At 34.6% G+C, this 25,082-nt stretch overlaps 2 protein-coding genes across 3 annotated transcripts; both read right to left on the bottom strand.

The window, feature by feature from the left end:
• Nucleotides 1-995: 995 nt before the first annotated feature.
• On the bottom strand, nucleotides 996-17,367 carry LOC120346751 (salivary peroxidase/catechol oxidase-like). Its single transcript, XM_039416565.2, has 17 exons — nucleotides 17,233-17,367; nucleotides 17,041-17,152; nucleotides 16,088-16,314; nucleotides 15,628-15,798; nucleotides 15,313-15,488; nucleotides 15,103-15,202; nucleotides 14,599-14,722; nucleotides 13,723-13,910; nucleotides 13,211-13,444; nucleotides 12,564-12,704; nucleotides 12,269-12,398; nucleotides 10,685-10,854; nucleotides 9,971-10,153; nucleotides 9,613-9,756; nucleotides 8,322-8,499; nucleotides 7,322-7,484; nucleotides 996-1,281 (listed from the first exon to the last, which is right to left on the bottom strand). Exons 1-17 carry the CDS (start codon nucleotides 17,279-17,281, stop codon nucleotides 1,273-1,275), a joined length of 2,499 nt encoding a protein of 832 aa, XP_039272499.2. The 5' UTR covers nucleotides 17,282-17,367; the 3' UTR covers nucleotides 996-1,272.
• Nucleotides 17,368-17,958: 591 nt separating this feature from the next.
• On the bottom strand, nucleotides 17,959-23,574 carry LOC120346753 (heparan sulfate glucosamine 3-O-sulfotransferase 4-like). Of its 2 annotated transcripts, XM_039416567.2 has the most exons (7): nucleotides 23,435-23,574; nucleotides 22,078-22,148; nucleotides 21,828-21,988; nucleotides 20,919-21,093; nucleotides 19,904-20,091; nucleotides 19,166-19,250; nucleotides 17,959-18,604 (listed from the first exon to the last, which is right to left on the bottom strand). In XM_039416567.2, the coding sequence occupies exons 1-7, from the start codon at nucleotides 23,571-23,573 to the stop codon at nucleotides 18,320-18,322; spliced, it is 1,104 nt and encodes a 367-aa protein (XP_039272501.2). In that variant the 5' UTR covers nucleotide 23,574; the 3' UTR covers nucleotides 17,959-18,319. The 2 variants fall into 2 exon arrangements, with proteins under 2 accessions (XP_039272501.2, XP_039272504.2); XM_039416570.2 differs by lacking the exon at nucleotides 22,078-22,148 and having other exon boundaries at nucleotides 23,435-23,573.
• Nucleotides 23,575-25,082: the final 1,508 nt, after the last annotated feature.

Consider the following 25,082-nt stretch of genomic DNA (forward strand, 5'->3'; position numbering starts at 1 on the left):
TGGTGGGCAATGCCGTTATTCAAATAACAGCAACTCCTTACACATCGTAGGATATCTGACGCCGCATGTATTATGTGACATGGTTCGTAGCAAAAGGCGTGAATAAGCATCGCATTAAAAATATACCAAAAAGATTCGCATATCTCGAACTGGTTTCTAGCTGTGAAAGTTCGGATTTGTTGTTTCTCATTGTTCCTAAACCTTTAGGGCCTTTTATAGTCGTAATTGCAAACGTCTGCAATATTTGTAGTGTTCTCTGCATTTCGCAATTTGCAGAGAAAATTGACAAAACCGCTTCCTGAAATGTCAAAATGTTGAAAAGAATCCAATTCGTAAGTGAAAAAACGTGAATTGCTTTTAACGAAAACAACAATTTGCAATCAGCAATAAATAGCACTTCGCCGAAACAACTAACACTTACGTTAAGTGGCAATATAATCCCATTACAATGTAAAAAACAATTTGTCTTTCTGGTCATATACACCAAGTCATGTGTGAGATATACATTTAAGTGAAGTAATGCTGGAATTAAGCATAAGACTTGGATAAATATACATTTAAAGTTTAATTTATCCCTGGCTTGAACATGGTAGAATTAATTGTTTTATTGCGCAATAGTGATAGTTTGTAATAGTGGAGAAACGATTTTGGCATTTCAATTAAAGGTTCTACTATTTCGGTACATTTTTTGAATATTTTCACAGGGTTTACAGCACACAGCGCACGTTTGACATAAAAATACCAATTTCTTAAGCACCAAATAGGGAATTAGAAACTCGTGGCGTAAAGGCAAACTAATTCCTCTCAAAATATTTAAACTCAACGTTAACTCAATTGAAATTGCATCAATTAAATTGAAATTTTGTTTGTGTCTTAATAGCTTTAGATACAAGCATATGCAACAAATACTAATTCCATATTATGAGTTGGTATAGTTCGCATTTAAAGCCAGAAAAAATACCATAAGGAACCAACTTTAGAAAAGAACGACTGAGACCGCTTAATAACTTTATTTATGTGCAATGGTATACATGGTGTAAATGAAATTTAGTTAACCAGTTTAAAAATATTATTATGTGGCCATATGATAAATTTTTAAATAGTCTTGGTAGACCCTAGTAAAATTCCAGCTGATATCAGTAAATTTCTCAAAGCAATGCCATGACCATCCAATGTCATAATACGGCATAAAATGTTTATTGTGAAATATGTTGATCCATCTTTGACGATGTCTTATCTTTACACGTCATCGCATACTCTCTTGTCACATCTTCAACAAACCTGCGATAATGAAAAATAAAATATGTATATATAATCGAGTATTACATTATTATTAATATCAACGTGAGGGAATATCATTTATTTATGAAATCGCCCGACTGTCAGTTATACTAGGCCAAACCTAAATTGGTAAAACTCTATCTTTTGTCCAACTGCATAGGCGAGCAGTGTTGAGAATAGTGAATGAAATCCTCTGGCCCGATGAGGAAGATAAATTAAGAGAAGTTAGTCAGAACTAAGTTAAGTTCATTTCAGCGTCAAATCTTGAGTTTTAGTTACAAATCTCATGGATTTAGTAACACTATATCATGGTGTCAAAAGGGGACAAGAGACTGCACTTTAAGCTCTTATATTTATCAGATGTGTATTCGAACCCATGACATGGTTTTACGCGAGTGCTGTGATAAGATCTTGTATTTAACATTTATAAGCTTAAATTTGATATAATATCATGTTCGATTGAGCATAAACACATACCATTGTATTGTTTCATGTCTGATCTTGCTTGGCTGAACGTGTTCAAAGTGATAAACAATTGTCTAGCGCGTGAAAGATTTTTTGAGATAAATTTCATGGGTCGTTTGTCAAGTTGACCTGAACATTGTGGGATTACGAGTAATATTTGCAAACCTAACGCTTGCTAGGCCATCAAATTGGAAACATGCATATTCAAAATAAAAAGACTATGAGTCGTTCGTGGAAGGTGAAAATATAGATATCAAACTTCTGAGTTGAAGTTTAAATTACTATACTTTAGTGGCGAGCATGATTACATTTTAAAAAGGTATAAAAAATGAACCATGTTTGAAATTTCCACAAAAATGGACACGCTGCTAATATTATTTTTTTCCAATATAAAATTGTATTTTTCAGCAATTCGAAGTTAAATCGTTGTATTGAGTATTAATAAGAAAAAAGTTGTTGCGGTCATAATATTACCAATAGTGTGAAATACTCAGCCGCCAACTATAGAATTATAATAAATCACAGATATAGTTTCATAAATATTTATATGGAGAAAATCCTACAGACATGGAGAAGCTTTAAAACATAAGTAATTGCCCTTTGCCCATCGTCGTCCCATACTTCATTGTATCATGAACCTGATACCCAATTTTCTGATTAGAATAGTTTTGCGTGCTTCCAGACGATTGTTGACTGGTGTCATTCAAACCGCGAAGTACTTCAAATTGCTTCTTCTTTACCAGATGGAGATAAGATCAAATTCATTCAAATGATGGTGAATCATTGCGAAATTGTCCCGCATCCTCGAGCAATTCAACAATTTGTTTGCTATACAAAATGAATCAAATTCATTGGACGCCAGATCAACGGTTCGTCGTCTGGTGACTTCGTTTTGAACGATTGTTCGATCACAGGCGGACGAAAATGTACCGCAATTACAGGGACGGAATATTGAGTATAGGATAAGATACACCCCAATCAAGCTCAATCAGTCATAAATTGATTGCAATTTCAAACAACCTGCAGTTCAGAAGCAACTTTTGACACCAATCTGACGCACACACTCCAGACTTATTGTCGATTTTGTCTTCTCGTGCGGGGTCATTTAGGATTGTCAGGTGTTTTGGTTCGAAATGTGTGAAATCAAACGATGATTTAATGTGAATATTTGTGAAATTGATTCAAGTAATTTAATGTGTATGAAGGATGTCGTGAAGTCAATATAAAAAAGCAAATGTGCATTCTTAAGTGTTTTATAATTCACATCTCCGATGTAGTATGAAATCGGAATATTTCTGTCACTGTGGACAATTTTATTTTAAGATAGGGAGCACGCAATTACACTTATCTGGCAGAATCATCACACTTTCAATAAATTGAGTTTATTCTGGCTCGCAAAATTATTTATGCAAGTATGAAACTGCGCTATATTTAACCGTTGGACCACAATTATTCAATATAGACTACAATTATCCTAACACAATAACAATATTTCAACGATGTGGCGTATATAAGAATACTATATGAAGAAGATGCAGTTAGATTAAAATGATCTACAGTGCTGTAAAGGTTGTAATCGCCGATATAACGTTATAAATTAGTGTCGTTTATAATAAACAAAATGAATCATTTACAGCAATCCGTGCCTATAGACCGTAATTCGATTTTGTAGTTATGTTGCGTAATATATTTTGTTTTTCTCTATCCTGTCAGCTAAGAAGCTGATCAAACAGTAAAAACATTAGTTATACAAAATGATACGACCCCGCGTGCAATATTTCAACTCAGTTTCGTATTGATTATTTATTTTTGTGAAGGCAACGGATAAAAGTATGATTTAACAACACTAAAATGCTACGATAATACATAAATTGTTACGTTTTTCACTTTCCTTAGTTCTTCTTATTCAGTCGACTAGTGGAATTTCTGGTCTAGCCATGTTAAGATTACAGGTAAATGGCCTCTGGTTTAAGATTTTTATGCTAATTTGCCGAAGCATTTCAAGTATTATTTCATTTTCTTGAAGGCCCAATAATCATAAATTGAGAAATCTTTTCCTCTGGAAATTTAGAACTACCGGTATCTTTATAAGGCATATGTGAGTAAATCAATTAAAGCGCATGATCGTCCACTTCCTATCATTGTTTATACTGTATTATTAAAAGCAAGTTTGCATCGAAACGTGGTGATTCACTCTTTTGTTGCTGTTTGTTATATTGTTTTCTTTTCCGCCATCAGATGGAGAAGTAACTATTCTTGGGAAAAGCATGTTTACGCTGCTTTCCATGTTAGATTTCGTCAGTTCGGTATACACTGAATATAGCAAATATGTCGATGTCGTCAACGATAGCATCAGTAAATAGCTCAAAGCTTCTGAGGATTTAAGTTCAGATCATTATCGATTTTTTATGGTAAGTTGAAAAACAGTCAACGATTTCAATCCCGTAAAACCAAACTATTCTGGTCTAAAATATTGTTCAAAATAAAATAAAAAAATTTTCTCTTTTTTTCTCTTTTTAAAACATCTGATAATCAAATATGAGTGGAATTATTATTTACAATCTGTGTTTTAAATTGCTTATCTGAGGGAAGTAAGACTTTGATCAGGTGAAATAAAATTTACGAAAGTGCGTTTTAACCGCCCATTGGCCCATTTCATTGTTTTTACAGATCCATGCAGTGGGTGCATATTATAAATCCACTAACACAAAAGAAGAGATAAAAGAATAGTAATTAGGAACACGCTCTAATCAACCATACAATCTGTAATAAAATGTCTGTCAAATTACCAAATTATCAGTGTGAAGCAAAAAAATAATATTTTTTTTGTGACATGCGTTATTCGTGATTGAAAGATCTTATTGAAAATAACTGGGAGGTTAGTACAAGGTCAGTAGCATATCAAAGCGACAGCATGCACGAGAAAAAAAAACTGATTCCTATCATAGTACAGATAACGCGGCGCAAGAAAGACATATCAAATGACGCATCATGTGCAACGACATAGTATCAAGTTATAGACGACTGTTGTAAACGAATCTTGCAGCATTCGAAGTGTACAATTTTCAAGGAGTTTGTTTGGCAACTGAACCAATTCATTACACCCTCAATAAATATAAATAAATAAGTTGGCGAGGCGATGTTATTTGTAATAAACAGGACTACCGGGATTTTCATAATTCATCTTCGTATTTCAATCACACGACACGAGTAAAACCTTAAACACACACCTTCCTTTTGATTTAGTTTCATATTTTGCTCCCTTGTTGATCCAGAGACATGCAAAGGGTGATCGATTACCCGGTGCCGATGACATTTTTTCGGTTTTGGCAAGATACATTGTTTTTAATTTAACAAAATATATATCAAAACAAAGATCCCTATATTTGCATTTGAAATGGAGAAATGATCGAGTAATGTTTTTTTTTGCGGTCTGCATATAAATCACGGACGTAATATATCGTGCTATACATCATATTTGATGCACAAATAATTGAGAAAATGAAACAATGAATCATTTCAACTTCAAAGAGATACATTATGTATTTACGCTACAATAAGCACCCCGATGACGCCATCTCAACCGACTTTGCGGACATTTAGGCTTGATCGAACGGTCAGTAAACACTATTAAAAAAGACAGGAAAATGATCCAGAAGTTGCATTGAACTGGAAATGAATTTGATTTTTATCAATACCAATTCATTTAAAGTTCAAATTCGACAATGAGCGAAAGTAAGAAAAACCTTTTGTTTGGATTTCAAATCTTATGCCTGTGAAGTATCATGTACATAATATGACAAAATTTACAGTATTCGTACTGTGAAGATTCAATTTTATATGGTATAGGTTACCACGCAGGATAAGCTTGTTAATTTTACACATTTTTAACAGCGTTTGATTTGAAAATAAATTTCCGAGTTACATGGGTCATTATATTCGTAAACGGGCATTTCTCCCTCGTAATGATGTATTATATCCCCTAATTTCTTGCGCAATGTTTTCCTACCAAATTCCGTCGATTATAACCGGAAATTAACATGCAAGAAAATTAGCACTAAAATTCGGCCAAGAAATTATCAAGATCAGACAAAACATTTGTGTCATCTTAGGTACTCCCTGAAATGTGACCCCAAAAATAATGAGACCACAAACATTTTGTTTGTTTTTTTGAAATATACATGCCGAATCGTTTGCACTTAAGAATGACAATTCGAGACCATCAGAGCGAGCCCTTGGATTATAGAATTCAGAGAGATTTATCAGTCACGTTATAGTAATGCGTTTGCCTAAAACGAAGGATCGTTAATGAAGTGAATTGACTTGTATTGATCAATGTTAAGTAGACTAGAAAAATAAACAAACAGCAAATATGTCAATCAGGCTTATGTTTTAAAACGGGACTTAAAAAGTTCACGATATGAATTTGAAATACAACTAAAGCACAATCATAATCATGTTTAAATCTTAGTTGAATTATACACGATTCAAGTACGAACCTCACTACAAATTCGTGTTCGCACCTGATTTTTCAAAATTTGACAAATCATACTTCAGTTTAGTCTTCGCCATGCATAGTGGATCGGAAATTTATCTAGTCTATTCCTCGCTCATGTCTAGCCAATGATGATATCAAGCGCAGTTAACTGACGTAGAAAAAGCATTATCTCGACATTATCTGTATGTTATGTCAGTTAATATCGAGTTCCTAAGTTACTATTACTGCAGGATTTAAAAGCAAATTAGTTTGATAAAATCGCTATTTTTTATTCTATGGGCTTTACAAATCCAACGATATTTTCTAAGAAATAAATAAACCAACATAGTATTATAATAATGGTCGAGTCCTGGTCACTTATCCGATAAAAAACCACGTTACACCCAACTCATTGAATCAGTTGGTAAAATGTGGGCAAAATATACATTCATGGTGTAGTAATTGTATGCTATTACTTCAAAAAGCCATCTAAACATTTTCAATCTCATAACCAAAATTGCTTTCATATAATACGCATAAAACGTTATGAGCAATGCGTGTAATAGTACTCGGTGCGAGTAGTTTCTTGCTAGATAACTGTACAATAGATAACAGGTACAATAATGGAGCAAAAGGCATCCTTGGGTGATACCCTGAAATTTTCGAAATGTAAAAATCATTTGGAAAATAATTTTTTCGCGATTAATTCGCAAAGTAATACTTCGGCAATACTTAAACATTGTAACTGTTTTGACTGGGCAGAAATTTTTGTGAAAGAGGTATTCAATTTACAGCAATATAAGATGAGAAGTAAAAGCAATGTATGCATTTGGTTTACTGTTACTTGCACATTGCAGCCAGCTTTAGCCTCCTTAATACTGACATACACGGTGTTGACAGTTGCATTACCACAATAAATCTAGTGTAAATTATACCTGCTTATACCTTAATCCGACAGAGACCTACATGGGTGGTTTGTTTATTTGAAAATATTAAGGCAGCTGTAATTCATTTATCCGTTGACCTCAAGAGTTCTCAGATGAGTAAATACAAGGGGGAAGGAAGTACAGAATTTCTTTGCATGAAAATTTCATTTACCTTGCTCGAACACTTTCCATTTCTCTTGAAGCAGAGACCAATTGTGCACGAGATATCCACTTTCCTTCCTCTGAGTGAGAAGTTTTGGTAACGGAAACGGAAGCGGAAGTTGGAAAATGATTTCATAGTTGTTATCGGTAGTCCAATATTTTGATTCGGACAACTAAGAAACAAATATGCTATGATTTACCTATGGTAGGAGTTGTAGTTAAGGAGAAATATATTATTTTTATAAGTTGAAGAGTCATGTTCTGGTCAAATATACTTAAAAATCCTACAACGGTATTTTGTAATAAATAATGACCCTGAACAATACTATTAATATTTCAATTAATTTCAGTTTCGTGAATTTGTAACTACAGTTCGAAATCAGGAAATAATACGCATAAAGACTACACTTTTTTCCGGTATGATATATTATTTTGAGTGTTTTGAATTTTTAAGGTAATTCAAGAAACACGTCAATTGAGTTCGTATCCAGAAACAGCATATCATGCGATTTAGTGATATTTTTTTTAATGAATAAGTGGCATAAACAGATATATTGTGGTAAACTTTAGATAATCTAATGTTGAAAGTGTTAAGTCTATATACTTAGCCTAGAACGAATAATGCCATATTTATAATGCCATTCAAACAAAGCAGGCCCCATGGAAACGCAATCACGTGAATTCGTAAACAACTGAGTGTGGCTGGGGGAGAAGTAATACTCGACTAGCGAGCGAATTTTGTTTTCAGGTTAAGAGTTGAAATCACGCATAAGTTAAAATATTAGGTTTGCGTCGATATCAGTGCGCTTATTTCCAAATGAACACGACATCGCCGGATTGTTAGCATATATCTTCTAAATGGAAACGAACTACGTATATAAAGCCATTTTCGTCATCTGTCTTTCAGTATCAAATAGCCAATTGTTGCACAGTCAAGTCCCATTGAGGCCAGAATTGGTCGTAGTTTTATCATACTTGGCATCTGATATTTTCAATAGATTGAAAGTTACCCATTTAGAATCAACTGTACGCTCTGCTGGCGATATTTGGAGTTACTTTCAGAATATGCCGTGCAGTCAGTCACTTCGATTCCCGCGAGGGCAGGCACGGTTTCTTTTAAATAGTTTTCGCGTCTTTCATCGTACCCCACCTCGACAAAGACCATTTCTCCTATACGTTTGTGGGCGCCTGAAGAAACAAAACGAAATGGGTATCCAAATATTATTTATTCCGTGGATAATAAATATAGACAAGACATACCATATGCTATTGACAGCTGAATACTGGGAGAATGGTGAATTATATGTTAGATATGAGTTTGTTTTGACAAATATGTCGGAAGTGGCAAATGGTCTACAATCTACATAACCATCAGTAGTAAGTAGTAAATCGTAAAAATAGACATTTTTCAAAACACAAAAGGATAATTGCCTAACCGTATACCACTGACTAAATATGAGCAAACAAATTTGAGGGAATCGAAGCATGAAAATAATAATAAGAGATTCGAGCACGTTGTGATCTTTTCCATCCATAAGAAATTTAGAATTTTGACGTTTTTTTTCACCCAACATTAGTGGAAATAAATATTTATCGGAATACAGATCTTTATACTTGCGGAGAAGGTATTGCACTATTTGCTTAAGTGGTGATGTGATCAAGCTAGTTAAAATTGAGCAACGTACGATCTAAAATATAATTGATTAAGGAATCGAATAAAGACGTCATTCCGTGGACTGCGCGTGGATTATGACGTCAGCATTCAATCTATATGATTGACTGTTCATTCACCATCTGTGCCACCGTAATTACCATCATTATGCATGTATTAAAAACGAATACACAGGAGAAAATGCACTATTGCTTAATTGCTTTGAAAGTCCCAATGCAGCCATTGTAAAGGTGGGAGGATAGTGCCATCTAGGGGTGAAATACTAAAAAGCGTTGTTAACAAGATATCATTTTACGTATTTGAAGAAACCAGAACCAGCCATCTAATTTCATATTTCATTTTTTCTTGGTATTTTATTCGTTTTTATTCATTGTTTTCTTTAATTGTAGTTTGGATGATTTAAATGACGACAATATATTAGGAAATTCAACTCGGAAAGTTTTACTATAAACCTAAAAGTTTGTTTGAAATCCAAGATGAATTTAAGTTATTAGCATTCCATTGATTAGGATCATCGGCATTTACATGTTTGTAATGCTTGAAACGAGCAAAACATTTTGCCACGCACACAGTCCTACCCGCGCACAACTATAGCTATGGAACTTTACTACCAACTACTCATTACTTACCTGGTTTCAATGGTTTTGTGTAACCAGAATCTGCATATAACGTTATCGTTGGTTGATAATTCAGAAGAAAAAGTCCACCCCAACCGAGTATACTCGACATAGTTTTACGATGAACGTCAGGTTTTTGTATAATAAGTTGTCGATCTGAAGATAGTTCATGACAAGTACATTAAAACGTAATTCTAGCTTGAACCCACGTGAATAAACGGGGTTATGGGACAATCTATTGCGTATTGTTATCTGGTCAAATGAAAAAATTGTCCATAACATAGTTTACGTCTAAATTCACAAAAGTCGACAGTCTATTCTGATATTGCACCCAATAGGCTCTTAAGATGAGAATTGTGAATTTGTTTACCTCCGGTATTTGAAAAATCTCTCCACATGTTCAAGTCTACATTTGGAAGAAGTTTGCATGGTACTGGTGTATTGGTCAATACGTTCGGAAGCCTCATAGCTGATGGTTGAATGTTTGTTAATTGTGGCATGTTGTTACAAATTACTTTTGCCAACGTAGTCTTTCGAAGCTCACGTACTTGTTCTGAAAGTTAGTAATAATCAAGTAATACTTTAGAATTTCTTGAATTCTGATCATTCTCACACCAAAAATTGTGACCCGCCCGAATGGACACAATGCAGAAATTCATGCTCTCGGATTTATTTAAAAATTGAATTTCGAATAAATTTTTTATAAACACAAGTGAATTTTCTCTGGAGGTTACACTAGGCGAATGCAAGTATCGATAACATCAATTTTATACACAAAAAAAAAATTTGTAAAATTTTTGCACTTGCTTCCTCTTAATGTTTCAAGTTCAGCTAGCAAGAAGTAAATAGCAAAGAAACTGATAGGATAGAATTTACATATTCATCCTGGGATTAAAAGGAAATGCACGGAGAAACATAAGACCGCGAGAAAGGAAAATACTGAAAACCATCCAAAGTTTGTAAATAGAGGCTGATGGATGTCCTCTTTTTTTTGAAAGTTGGATTGTCGTATTTTAAGAATTATCTGAAACCTAAATCAATAACAAGTTCTTTCTTGCATCGTATATCAAAGTTATATAAATACCTTGATTGAAAACAGCATTAGGAGGTTGGTTGTCAAACCAGAATCTATCTCCTTGCTTTAATTTGACGAATTGGTTTTTCAATATACAGGCAAAGGTTGGTCCTACAGTACTGCCTTGAACAGCTTTCTCCAATAAACCACCGACATAAAGATCGATATCTTCCACTGACCTGTGGGTAATTGTGGATCAGATGGAGTAAAAATAATCATGTTACTGCAAAAGATAATTCGAATAAATGCAAACAGAGAACTTGGATTATTTGAAAGTCAACAGAAATACACTGTTCTGATTTGCTCATTCAAAACAGGTTGCTCAGAACTTACTTTAATTTCAACCCCTCCTCGTTCTATATCAGGGGTTCCCAAACCGCGGCCCGCGGGCCAATTCCGGCCCGCGTAACAATTTAAAATGGCCCGCCGAACTTGAGTAAAACGATGTTGTTATGTCATTACCACAGTTTAAGCACGTGTTTATCGCGTACCATTTCAATTATGCCGATATCTCAATAATACGTACCGGTATTACTGTGTTTCCCCAAAAATAGAACAGATTATTTCAATTTTCTTTCGAAAAATATAACTAGGGCTTATTTTCGGGGCGTGTCTTTTATTTTCATGAGTCAAAAAAAAATTACAAAGATTTTCAAATATAAAAAATATGAAAACCAATATCCATTTACTTAAATGGCACGTTTTCCTCTTTCACACTTGTTAGATTAATCATTTACAACGTGTAGGGGAGATTTCCTGCTATCGACTAGGTACTATACGTCTTATTTTACGGTGAGGCTTATATTAAAATAATTCTTAAAATTCAGGCTAGGTCTTATTTACGGGATTGGTCTCATTTTCAGGGAAACACGGTAGGATTACAAAGAGCAGTAATTAAGTTATCAGCCGTATAAGAAAGCTTACAGATGTCAAAAAAACAAACAAAACTAGACTTTGCAAATAGACGTTTCCGGGATAAATGGTAGCTCTCATATTTCTGTATTGCAAAGAATCAAACTTCAGCGATTTGTCTTGCCAATGAAATATTCCAGTTCTGAAGGAATACGACATTAAGCGCCATTATGAGTCAAACAAACAGATTGCAAAAAATGTCAAATGAAAGTGAATCCACTGAACCCCAGCTAAACCGCCGCGAACTTTCGGGCGGTAAACTCTTCCGGCCTCCCGATTTCAAATTTGGCCCGCGTCCAATAAAGTTTGGGAACCCCTGTTCTATATAGTGCAACAATCATTCACTTTCAATTCTAGATCCCAATCTATATATTGTATTTCGAAACTCTGCATGATTTTTTTATAGTGTCACTTAAAAAAACAGATATATACCAAAAAAAAACTACAATAGTTTACAGTGCATACCTAATCTACTTTTTATGTTTTAAGCAACGATTCTGGAGTATAATATAAACAAATAGCGAATATATATAAAACTAGGTTAATCACAAGGTTCTAACAACTAAAATTTTCAGTGTCAAAATAATGTTTTATTTATTATGGTGAAGTTGTTCAGTTTAAAAATATCGCCTTTTGGTTATTCACTATATATATTAACATGCAATAATAAACTTCCTGCACCTGTATAAAGTTCGAAGCATATTGGATTGTTTTTCACTGAACACAACGTTCAAATCTACCATCATTGAAATATTTGAAAATCCACACCATTGGCGCCATTTATTATATCCAGGTATTCCGTGGTCCCGACCTCAGATAAATAAAACTTTGATAATCATAAATTTGTGCGTCATCCGACAATTTTTTTGATTACAGTACAAGTTTCATAAATAATACAATTAGTCATGGATATTTAGCCCAACAAGGTTTTTATTTATCTATGGGCATTTTAAGATAAAAATTTAATGCGTATTACCTCTTTGAATGTTAAGTGCAAGCAAGTCAAGTCCTGGGCCACTTCCGTTCGCAAACATCCTGTTTCTGAGTGCATTGGTGAATTCGCCGTCTATCTCGTTTCCCGGAGTTGACAGCAGACAAGTAGATAGCCCATTTGGACCTGTAGTTTGAGAACTTTCGAAATGAGTGCATAAAGAAGGCAATCAATCTTGTTGGAGAAGTCACTAATATAGTAACGTGAATAGTATAGTAATTGAAAACGTGCAAGTATAATATATTATAGAAATGTTCTGCTTCCTGGTATTGGAAGTCTCGTCCAGTCTAGACTGTGTGTTTTGCATTCTCATTTAGCAAGCAAAAATCATTTTTTGATCATTTGGATATTTTTGTTGTAACATTCATTGTGAATGTAACAAGAGCAGTACGTTGATCATCGATACCCATTTAACAATGGTTCAATCGCATCAAGCACTTTCGCAAATTGTGCTACGCAATTGATGTATAGATACTCTATATAATATGTTACCTCAGATTAGTTCTCAAGTTAAGGGGTTCAGAAATTAGAACGGGGGCGAGGGGAGTAATTCTAAATTAAATAAGTAACATCAAGGTTAAATTATGTGCCTCCATGGATATATACGCACAGGATTAGATGTTGTCACTCACCTATACTATTATTGTATAAGCTTGAAGGGTTGAAAAATGCAACATCCAAACTGTCGTCACTCATTTCATCTGTGCTGGAAGAGGCCTCCTGTGGCTGAACAAAACTGTCCGTAACTTGACTGTGTCCAAACCGAAAAGCTGCAGTTGCAAATGCGTTTGAAATTGTAGGGTCTACTTCGGGATTGTATTGTGAAAGAGATTCTCCATCATAAATAGACAGGGCCATTTCGTCACCTAAAATGTATACCTCAGCTTAACATTAAAACGACCATCTGGTATGAAATGTAAATCTAACGAGGATTTGTCATAGATAGAGTATTCCACAAGACGAGGATAGAATGCTCAAACATAATATACGCTTCAATAATCTTTGTATGTGTGAATAGGTGTTTGAAATTTAAGTTCTAAAATAAAATATTTAGCATATTTTTAAATGCTCCTACATTATACAAAAACATTGATGTAAGGTTTCAATTTTAAACTGCATGCATTTTCATTTAACTATAAGCTACCTAAAATTTCTTTCATATACTCTGAATATGTTATATGCTGATGCTGAGCAATGATGATTTGTCTTGTCTCCCAGAAAATTCTTCGTTTACTCCACCTTGGATTTATTTCCCTCAAACTCTCAGCAATCCTATTGTGTTCTCGAACCCACAAAAGATGAATCAAAGTCAAAGTAGGTGTTTCATTCACCCTACATTGTATAAAAAAAATTTGGTATTCATTGAATTGATATTAAATGGTATACAGACATAAAGAATAGAATGTAGAAATGTTTCGATAAATTTGTTCCGCCGCTTCATTTTTGTGGCCCGTGTCGCATTTGCGCAAGGACAAACAAAAAATCGCATTTGGTGTTGTTTCTTCATAAAACCAGAAAAAATTTTTGACATATTGTTACAACACCTATGTTATTATCACATCACTGAGTTGACTAGTGTTATGACTAGCTGAGGCAACTGGCGGAGTTTAGTAATTTGCGTGGCTGGTCCAAATTGTTAACTGGTTTCTATATTTTCGGTCGGCTAAAACGGTATTTTCTCCGTATGGCACTTTCTCCAATAGATGAAAATTTTGAAATCTTACAATAAATGTAGACATAGCCAAATTTTTGCACGTTTCAGTGAGTTTTTTTTGTGGTGTTTGCATATATTTTAGCTCGATAAATGACAAATGGGTTTGGACAATAGAAGAGTTTGTTTTTGTATATATTGTTTACCTATTCTTGGCACTATTGTGGCCCGCGAACAATACAAAAATTATGATGTTGCCCGAGAGGCCGACAACCTTGTACCACCTTGGTTTAAAGGAACAAGCTTCAAATTCTTACATTCAACCTAATAACTTAGGGTGAACTTTGAAGTTTCACAGATGTTTTTTACCTGAAATCTCCTGCAGCAAAACATTTTCCGTGTGATTCAGGTCCGGGACATTTGAATTTATTGCTGAACGTTGTTGACACCTTGTCGTATTCAGGAAGTAAATATTTCATTGGTGAATTAGATACTAAAAAATATAACTGAAGTTAGTACTTTATTAGCAGGAGTGGGTCAAATACATGAAAATGTAGAGACAATAAGCTAGACCCATATGTAATAAACAGGACATAGATAGAAATTTTCTCTACTTCGAGATATGGAAAAGAAAATCCAATTTTTGGTTCATGATGTATTATATCGAGCAACTATGATGGCTTTGCTGAATGCTTTCTAAAATCATTTCCAAAATTGCGTGACTATTGATAGAATATTACTTGTTGAGTATTATAATTAAATTCTAAAGCCTTCGATGTTTATTGTAAAAATGTGTTATTGTTCAATATATTCTATTCTCTAATATATTCATAATAATATATAATAGTTCATAATATATTCTGTATCTAATACCTTCCATAGTGCTTTGGTGTTCGTTTGACAATGTTTCCAGTAGTGTCTGTGTGGATCCATACACAGTGCTCGCGTCGATGTAAGATGTTATCTGATTGACCTGTGTATAGTAGATTATATATCATAGATGCTTTCGAAATTTGTGTTTTCGTTATAACAAAAACATTGATTTCAAAGATCCTAAACTCATGCCTTTCTAAAGTCCCCCACCTGTTCCCTATAAACATTTTTTGTGCAGCCATTTGGCACAGTTCCAGCAGATCGAGATAAAGGTATACATCCTGTGGTTCTTCCAAGTTCTATATCAGCAACTGAAACCCGAATATTGTAACAAGATTGAAGCAAAGACATTCCGCAATTGCATTCAAGTTTCTGGCCTTGTTGGTCTGTGAATTGTAATGATTGCTATTTAGAAAATCTATCTTCCTGAATTATTTTACGTTTTGTTACTTAATTCCGTTCATTAATCTTATGTCCTGCTGTATTATTATTTGTCTTGGCGATGAACTTTGGAATACATCCCACCTGTAGCCATAGGCGTGAATGAAAAATCATGTGAAATATATTGTCCCCACTGCATCAACATAGCAGAATGATGTTTTGAAGGATCCACGTCTTCAAGTTGCATACTAGTACTCACGCGTCTGGCGTTAGGAAGAGGAAAACCTGTCGCGCTACATCTCGGCATTTGTTTATCTGAACAAGAACTAAATGTAAAACAAAATACATGAGTAATTTCGTGCTGAATTTGAATAAACTGAATAAGACCGCAAATCAAACAAGATATCCCCGGCGCTTACAGATCAAGCATCGTTATCGGTGGTGTTGTATTGAATGTTGTTATATACATTGCATGTCTTTAAGCTTTAAAATGCCAGCTTTGTGTATGATTTTTGTTTTTGTTTGGAGCCAATTTATTTATTCAATTCATACGTCATTTATTCACCAACATACATTTTCCAGAAAACGTCAAAAATTGACTCACTGTCGCAGTAATCGGGTTCCAGATTTCTATTGAAAGGTCTTTGATTTTTTCCCCAGAAAAGGTTCTGTAAATTATTACAAGACCCATCTATGGATGAATATCGCTTCATAAACGAACTTCGACCATCACATATTGATGATAATTCAGTTTCGTTCCAAAATTCAGCTGCTTTCTGACACGTCATAAGCTCTGCTCTGGTTTCAGAATCCCCGTGAGTACGATATCCACTGAGAAAAAAGATATAGTACCACTGACAACCGTTTTTTCATACGTGTTTTTAAAGGCCTTTCATGAAATAGAAAATCCCAGGGAGTGAATTCGATAGAACGACCCGATAACATTGTGCAACATTGTTTTCCTGTTTTTATAACCAGTTAAGGTGTGAGAATTTAAAATTTACTGACGGGCGACAACAGGTGAATATTTTTCTTGGTGCACCGAGTTCAGAGTAGAAGTACAAAGATTGGTCTATATCATCTATAAAATAAAAATATATTCATCAATTTTCTTGCATCCAAAATAATTTAGTTCATGATCCAATTTTAGATTATTCTATATGCGAGTTATTGTAATGAATTCAATTAACGATGTATAGGTTAGACACGTGACCATGAGTCAAAATGTTAAAACATTTACCCAATGTAATTGCGCAAAGCTGCAGTAATTTACAAAAATGAAGTGAACTAGCATCCAGAGAAAAAGCACAGCGAAGAGATAAATGCTTGCCAACATTATTTTATTGCCTTTACTGATCCTTTGCAGTAACACTATAGTATATATATATATATATTTATCCGAATTGAATAACGCAGAAATAAACGATAACATATATATATAACTAGCATATTTAATACAATATCACATACGTAAATTTGTCAGTTATTAATCCAAAACTTCAGTCATGTAACATATTGATATTGAATATCGAAAATATTGATACTAATTGCGCTCACTCATTGTCAGAAATTCCAAGATCTATCTCCTTTCTGAAGACGCTGTCATCTTGCACACGGAAAGCAGATAATAATCGGTCAGAATCTTCTTGTCCATTGACCAATTTTAAAGCTGAGTAACAAAATATATATATGCTTGTTTTCCCGACAGACATTTGTGTAGTCAATGCACAACTTTAAATAGGAACTTACCAAAACCAATCACTATTGTCATAAGTGCACAGTTGCATTTGGTTTCCATTGCTTACGTGAGATTTTTTTTCTATAAATAAATGGCAACACACCAGTAATGGTTTCTTCCTGCCCTTAATCCTACATCTGACGAGTTTTAAAAAACTACAAATACTTGAAACTCTCGATTTAGATTCGAACGACTGTCAAACTGGCTTGATGGCAATCATTTGGCAACACATTTACATTCTTGTCAAATTTTCCAAAGATATTCTGGCCTTATAAAATTTACCAAATATTATCAGGTAAAGATTACAGCCTTAAAAATTGGCTAAACTCATTATTTATCTTTAAAGCTTGCCTGTAACTGCATAAATTCAATTTGCGATTTTATTGCTGGAAATTATTACGCTCGATTTCCAATAGTATCAAACAAATAATTCTCAGTTATATCACGAATTAGTCTGAATGAAACGAGTACAGAGAAAGTCGGAATTAGAACGAGAACAAGATACAAACGTGTAAGTCAATAAAAGGGCTTACATAGCCATTCCCCACAATACACCAATAGTTCAAGCAATAAGCTTTTCGCAGCAGAAGTGAAGCAGGCGTGAGAATCAAATGGAGCAAACGTAATCATGTTACTCCCATTTTCATATATTAATTCCTAGCAATGCCGCAAAACAAGTATTTGATAACATATTTGCCCTGACATATTGGAATGTATCAATGGATGACGCAATCGGCTTCTTTTTGCAGATATGTTTATTAAAAGCAATATTGAATAAAAAGGTTGATGTGGCCAGTGTGTAAAAATTGATTGATTGTTGTAGGAAATATTAAAAACAACTGAGTATTATTCATTCTCTCTCTCTCTCAATGTTTGCGAGTAGGGTTGAACCTGATATGATTATACAGCCAACACATTTGCATAAATGAATATATATAAAATATGCACACCCAACCGTCAATGGGATATGTATACAAACATATACAGCCAGTTCAATATGCATATACACCATTCAAAGATGTACATATCAACTTTGTTTGTCGGGTCATCTGTTATCGAAGTTATAATGCAATCGAACTGTGCCAAATACATATTGATCTACCACAATTTTCTTCCAATAAATTCAAATAACATATCATTGTAAGGCTTGAAGAATGTGTCCAAAATTTTTAGTGAGTTCGGATTCGGTACGAATGAGGTAGAATTTGATCGAGTTCTTCCTTTCGCCCTCCCATGCGCTGTCGCAGTATAACAATTCATCGGAGCGTACTTGACTTTTGAGTCAGCCACACTGGTAGGTCTGATGCAATATAAACCAGTATCTGGATTTTTCACGAAATCGTCAGGCAGAATCATCCTTGGAATTCCTAGAAAATCTTGAAGCTGGAAATAAATAAAGCAGAATGAAACGGAATGATTAAAAAATGAAAAAATGCGGTATAGTCATTTTGAAATTTATTTCAAAAAGGGGATTCCGCCTTCAAGATTCCGCTTCCTATAAAAGGCCAGCAATAGTATATGCGCATATGTAGCGACACTTAACGCCAACTCGGCCGCTTCGTAACGCCTACCGCCTTCGGTTTTGGGGGTTCAAATTGTTTGGCGCTCTACTTGTAGCTGCAGCAAGACACACGTGTCAGACGCAAGGTTCTGTCTGTCCCGGAAGCTTCAATCTAATTTTAAAGTCAAGTTATTTTATCGTTCATCCGATTCGCTCATTTGATTTTAGTGTTATTTCGTTGTTTTGAATTGAAGATTATAATATACTGACATATTACGAATCTGTATCAGAGGCTTCATAGAGCGGACTTTAAAGAAAGCCCGGTCTCGTCACCGGAAATCAAAACATTTAAACCTCCAAACGCCGTGTACTGTGAAGCGTAATAGTTGTTATTATTCTGAAATAAGATTTTGAGTTATTAAAATCAGATGTAGCGCACATACCTTCTCTACCACGGCTCCAGAATTATATTGAAGTTCTTCTCCACTCACTACAAACAATTGATCCAATGAAAAATACTTCAACCACCTGGCATAAAGAAAATATGGAAATATAATTCGACAAAAACAACGTCTACTATGTTCAATAAAAAGATATGTAAAATTGGAGAAATATTATATGTAAATATTTTTTCGGATCGTATTCAATAGCTTGGCTACGGCACATATCCAGTACAAGCATGAAAATATTAAAATAGACTAGAATATTTCTGGAATTGCCTATTTAATTCGTTACATATTGAGAAGTATTGGATTGTGGGAGAACTAGGGTTCTAGTCAGTATTTTTATGCTGCTACACTGAAACGGGTCAGGTCAACACAGTGACGTATCTAGGGTGTGGGAGCCATGGCTCGTGCCATGGGCGCCGTTTGGATAGGGGCGCAAAAAAGGCGAAAAGTTTTAATCGTTAAATGTTTCAATAAAAACAAATTCGAATTAGTAATAACTGAAACTCGTAGTTTTACTCAAATAATAACGTACAATTAACTCATTTCCATGAGAGTCATTATAAATTGTGAACTAACTATCAAGGGGGCGCATTTTCAAATTTTGCCATGGGCGCAATTTTATGTAGATACGCCACTGGGTCAACACGCTAAATACTAGGCTATGGTTCAATTTGTTGCAACATTACTTTCGAAAAACTTGCATTGCAATTAATGCTAATCACCTAAAATTACCTTTTCAGCGAATGGTAGTAAATTCCTCTGGTCAGAATATGAGAATCTCCCATACGCTTATGCCAAGCATCTGAAATTGTTTCAAAGTTGTCCTCATCAGTTTTTGAGAATTTTATTCTTGCTTCACGAACAAACTTATTGACATAATTATCAAAGCTCCCCCGAAATTTTATACTTCCCAGCGCCGTCTGTAGAAAAAACGAAATTAATGAATGCTCCCGTCTAAGTCAATAATATAAAAGTATGCAACTGGACAACTTTGCTAAACTCGACAAACAAAACTATTCGGAACATTTGGCTTTATAACAAGTCCATGCTGATTGATAAACAACTATAGGACTAAATATATATAGTATACAACTTTAAATCAGAGCCAATGTTCAAATTGATTTTGAAAAAATATATATGCACAATATGAATAATATGATTGTGAAATCATTACAATTAAATCATGTCTTGATAATATATAAACGTACGTAGTAATTTTAACCGTTGGGGGTACTACTCGATAGCACGCAGTTTTACTGTATTATCGAGCGGTTTATATTTGTAGCAAACTGGCGAACGCCTCAGGATAGGATAGGATTTACATATTTATCCCGGGGGAGAGGAAAGTCGATGAGACGAATTTTTCATATGGCGAACCCCGGCCTCTCGTCCGGTTACCAGTCCAGGTCGGGTATGGGATTAGTTAGTTATTTGTTTTCGGAAGCATGGACTTGATGGTGGAGGAAGCCGTAATCGACCAGCGGTTACGTGAACCACCCTACGGCGGCGAGGAGTCCAGCAATCCTCTCGTACATGAACATCCCCGCATGGGATTCGGACCTTCGATCCCACGAAGGGTAAGAGATGCGGTGGCGAGCGTATTCCTAACGTTTTTATTTTTATTTTTTATTCCTAAGCGTATTTCTAACGCTTAGCACGATGTGCCCTTCACCACCGAGTTGATGGGGTTGTAATAGAATATGATAATTGAATGAAGCTATTTAGTCATTAATTGTAACCTAATTACCTCATGAACAAAATCTGAAAACGTTCGCAGTGTAGGATTGCATAACACGAGCCACAATTTAACATTTGGCAACTGAGATATTATTCTTGCTGGCGTCTCTGGTGTTCCAAAATTAAAATAACCTGGAGTCTTTTCCATGCATAATTCATTTTTTGTAGTATTAGGCAATTTACTTCTGTAACATAAAAAATAGCAATTGATTCACTATTCATTATTACTGAAACAGATCATAAGTTTAGCATCCCCATTGGGGGATACGTCACAAACAATATGAGGCATTTTTAGGGAAATAAATGTTAAAAGTTACTATTTTTCATGTCAATTCTACGTTTCATGTGTCTCGTACTTAAATATTTTAATTTTAAACTTCAGTGAAATAGTGCTGTAATGTGTTTTTGAATTTAATCCAATTAACTCTATATTTGAATCAAAGCAATAACACCATAATCTTTATTTCTGCAAAAAAACATTTGATATGCGGAATTCTCCACATCTCATTGTCTCACTTTTTAGCCATTAATACAATAAGAACGGAATCATTTTCATAAAGTTGTGCAGTTTTCTGTTATCTTATTTCTATTTATTATATTGTGAAATATTTTTGAAATTCCAAAACTGAAAATTATATATTTCGTATAGTACACCCGAAGTATGTGAACCAAGATGGCGGACACCGGAACGTAATATGTATTGTGTACATGGTTAGGGTTAGGTCATAATTGTATTCCAATTTTTCTTATTTTAGTTCTATTACGAGTTCGGGGACTAGCCAAGTGACTCCCGTAGTATTTGTACCTGAAATTATGGCCTAACGTTAATCTGGTACATATACTACGTTCCGCCATCTTGGTTCACATATTTCGGGAGTACCTTTCTTATTTTGGCAAACTATTTCTGGATACAACGTACCGATAAAATTCCATTCCTTTGAAATAATCCCCATTATTGAAAAAATGAACTTCGTTCAAGCCAACCTTTATCATTGGATGGTGTTGTAACGCAAACTGCAACCACCCGGTTCCGCATTTTTCAGCGCCTATTCCGATGATGTCAGGAAGACGTTTCATTTTCTGAACAAGATGTATAGCACAAAACAGTAAGTTATTTAGAGATTATAGTAAGTGATTATTTGATATTTCCTCACAGCACAATAAATCACCTCATTGTTTTTATTTCTTTTGTAGAATTCTAACACGAGTCTGTCTCTTTCTGTCATACCCGATTTTGCGTCTGAAAATAAAAACGTAGCGAAGTGATTTATTACCCCTGGCATCGAGAATGATATGCAAAATTAATATTTAACGATATTTAATCTCCTAATTCGATCATATAAAAACAACTGTATATATAATATTTCCACCATTCAAGTAGACCTAAGTAACATCTAATTTAAAAACAATCAGAGATGAGAAAAGATTCCTCTATCCACGCCGTAGAGACGATAAAGTTAGTACAGATCGAGTATGGAAATAATGGGTAACAGTTAATCGTTCCAAGCACGAGCACACGGATACTCCATGTTAACGGAAGATTACGCGAACCATTTTGTGATGGCGAGGAAACGGGGCAATCAGTCGGGCTTTAGCTATCGTCACCTGTTTAATAGACCGATTGATCAACATTTGAGTTTCATCACTGTAAAACCTCAGTTTAGGGTACTCCCGTAGTATGTGTACTAAGTTAGGGTTAGGGCATAATTTTATTCTGATTTTCCTTCTTCAGTTTTATTACGAGGACGGGGGCTGTCTGTGTTAGCCAACTGCTCATAGATTTCAGTTCTTTTACAGTGCAGGGGTCTCCAACTCAAAACATGTCGCGGGCCAATTTTTGAAAGTTATTGACCACGCGGGCCGCAAACCAAGAACTTAGATACAAAAATGGGTATCTGAGTGTATCGTGATGAAATTATACTTGAATCTTACCGCCAACAAAACATGAAACATATTCATTTACTTGTGCTGGATATTTGGATTTGATGTTTTGCGTTAGTTTGCTAGTCTTAATAAAACAGCATGTTTTGTCTTGCTAACTTTCATATTTGAAAAAAAAACTGCTCGCAAATTTAAGAACTGCCAAACATCGCAGGTATGCAACGTGAATATGCAATTAGCTCTGCAAACCTTTCTTCAGAGACAATGAACTGACCGAAACTCGTTTAGTTCGAAATCATTGTATTTATAATTGAATTGTAACAATAGAATAAAACATGAACGTGGTAAAGTGGAATAACAAGGGAAATGTTTGCTTCACTTTTTACAGTATCTTGATGATAATAGACACGATAAAACTTACTAATAGTTTTGACATTGTACTATTTAGGTTTTTGTGGGAAAATCCCGACCATGACGCGGGCCGCAAAAAAATGCCTGGCGGGCCGCGTGTTGGAGACCCCTGCTTTACACAACTTGATGTAAAATGGGCCAACAAATGATCTACCATACACATACTTCTGGAGCGCCCTGTTTAGAACTTTTACACAATATGATTATTTTTGTAACTCTAACGCACTTACTTACCTACTTGCTTCTCAGTCATATATATAATCTTTCGAAATCTCCACATTCTTAATAACTGCACTCCTAAAATGGTTATCCCAACGGTAACCAAAAATAACACGAGGGATTTCAGTAAAAATCTTCGACTATGAGTATACATATTATCCTATGCTATTCTCGTGAAGAATATTTTCGATTAGAATTGTCATTGTAACAAGACTATATTCAAGTGCCTGAGGGCAACTTCATTCCGGTTTTGTGATGTGGTACTAACATAGATTGGCCGTAGATTAATAAAGATTCCTTTAGAATTTAAACGATGACGTTTCTGTGAATTGTATTTTATTCCATTTCACATTTTTTAAAAGTCATCAAATCACAGTCATAACATTTTTATTTATGTTGTCGTGGCATTCTTCGTGCGCCAATGATATTGTGTTGCAGTACATTGCATTCAATAGAAATGGAAAAAAAAATCTCCTAGTTCAGTACAATTAGAATATATTCACTTGTGCTTGAAGATATTGTACAAAGCGATTTACAGAACATTAATTAAATACCCGAATACTGCATCCTGTGTCTATTGGGTAAAAATCTAAAATTTATATGTCGCTTACGTGATGGTTTGGTTTTCCAACATGTGTCGGTGTCCATCACTTTATTGTTTGTGATTCCACTGTTTTTTTCTTGTACGACATGGGCATATGCAGTGTTTCCCCAAAAATAAGACCTAGCCTAAAATGATATAGGGATAATGTTGTTATTTTGGTAAGATTTCACTGTTGTTTTTCAGATTAATAATATTAATCTATTACTGCCTATTTGTCGTCGTTTAACGACAGACGATAAACTGTTGTCCACCAACACCTATAACCAGCCAAAATATATTTTCTTACCCCCAAAATAATACCCAGCATGTTTTGAAAATGATTTCAATATAAGCTCTCCCCTTAAAATGAGACCTAATCGATAGCGCAAATTTTTTTTTTTTTTTGACTTAGTCTTAGTTAGTCGAAAGCATAAAATCTCTCTTACACGTTCTAAAAGCTTGATTATTTTTGAATATTCTATGTTTAGCATTCTAAATAAATATGAACCGCGTTGTGTAATTTTGTTTTTGGACAATGAGAACAAAAGACATCCCCCAAAATAGGATCTAGGCGTTATTTTTCGAAAAAAATTTGAAATACCACCCTATTTTATTTTCCGGGAAACACAATTATCACGCACTTGAAGGCCTTGTGCGCACTCATCTTAATTCCCGCATATACATTTTTACGCAAGATACTCAGCCAGTGCCTCATGAATTCGAGTTTTTGACTAATGCATTTAAAAGGCTCACACCGCATTTTACGATACAGCAACTTTGCTAAATTTTCGTCCTGTTTGTTGCAATGGATGCCTTGGCGGGGTTAAAAATACATCATATATATAATCAAATTCTTAATTATTGTTAATATAATATACTCCAATTCACAATCGTTATTTACTAATGAGTACTAATGCGTAACAATTTCACCCCTAGATTGTAAATACTTGCTTGTCTAACACCTAGGTATTCTGAAGTTTTGAAATTATGCGCTTGATATAGGACTACGCATCATGTCTGTATGTGCCAAATTTGTATTTTTCTACAGTTGGCAAAGTTCAATCAAATCAAGTTCCTGCA

The sequence above is a fragment of the Styela clava genome, chromosome 8, assembly GCF_964204865.1.
Source record: "Styela clava chromosome 8, kaStyClav1.hap1.2, whole genome shotgun sequence".
Taxonomy (NCBI): Eukaryota; Metazoa; Chordata; class Ascidiacea; order Stolidobranchia; family Styelidae; genus Styela; species Styela clava.

Coding starts and splice junctions, on each gene's coding strand:
- LOC120346753 (XM_039416567.2), bottom strand. CDS start 23,573: ATGTATACTCATAGTCGAAGATTTTTACTGAAATCCCTCGTGTTATTT. Junction 22,149..23,434: donor TATGACTGAGAAGCAAGTAG/GTAAGTAAGTGC, acceptor TTTTATTTTCAG/ACGCAAAATCGGGTATGACA. Junction 20,092..20,918: donor TTTCAGATTTTGTTCATGAG/GTAATTAGGTTA, acceptor TTTTTTCTACAG/ACGGCGCTGGGAAGTATAAA.
- LOC120346751 (XM_039416565.2), bottom strand. CDS start 17,281: ATGGAAACCAAATGCAACTGTGCACTTATGACAATAGTGATTGGTTTT. Junction 15,203..15,312: donor AAAATGTTTATAGGGAACAG/GTGGGGGACTTT, acceptor TACTATACACAG/GTCAATCAGATAACATCTTA. Junction 12,705..13,210: donor CTTATACAATAATAGTATAG/GTGAGTGACAAC, acceptor CTCAAACTACAG/GTCCAAATGGGCTATCTACT.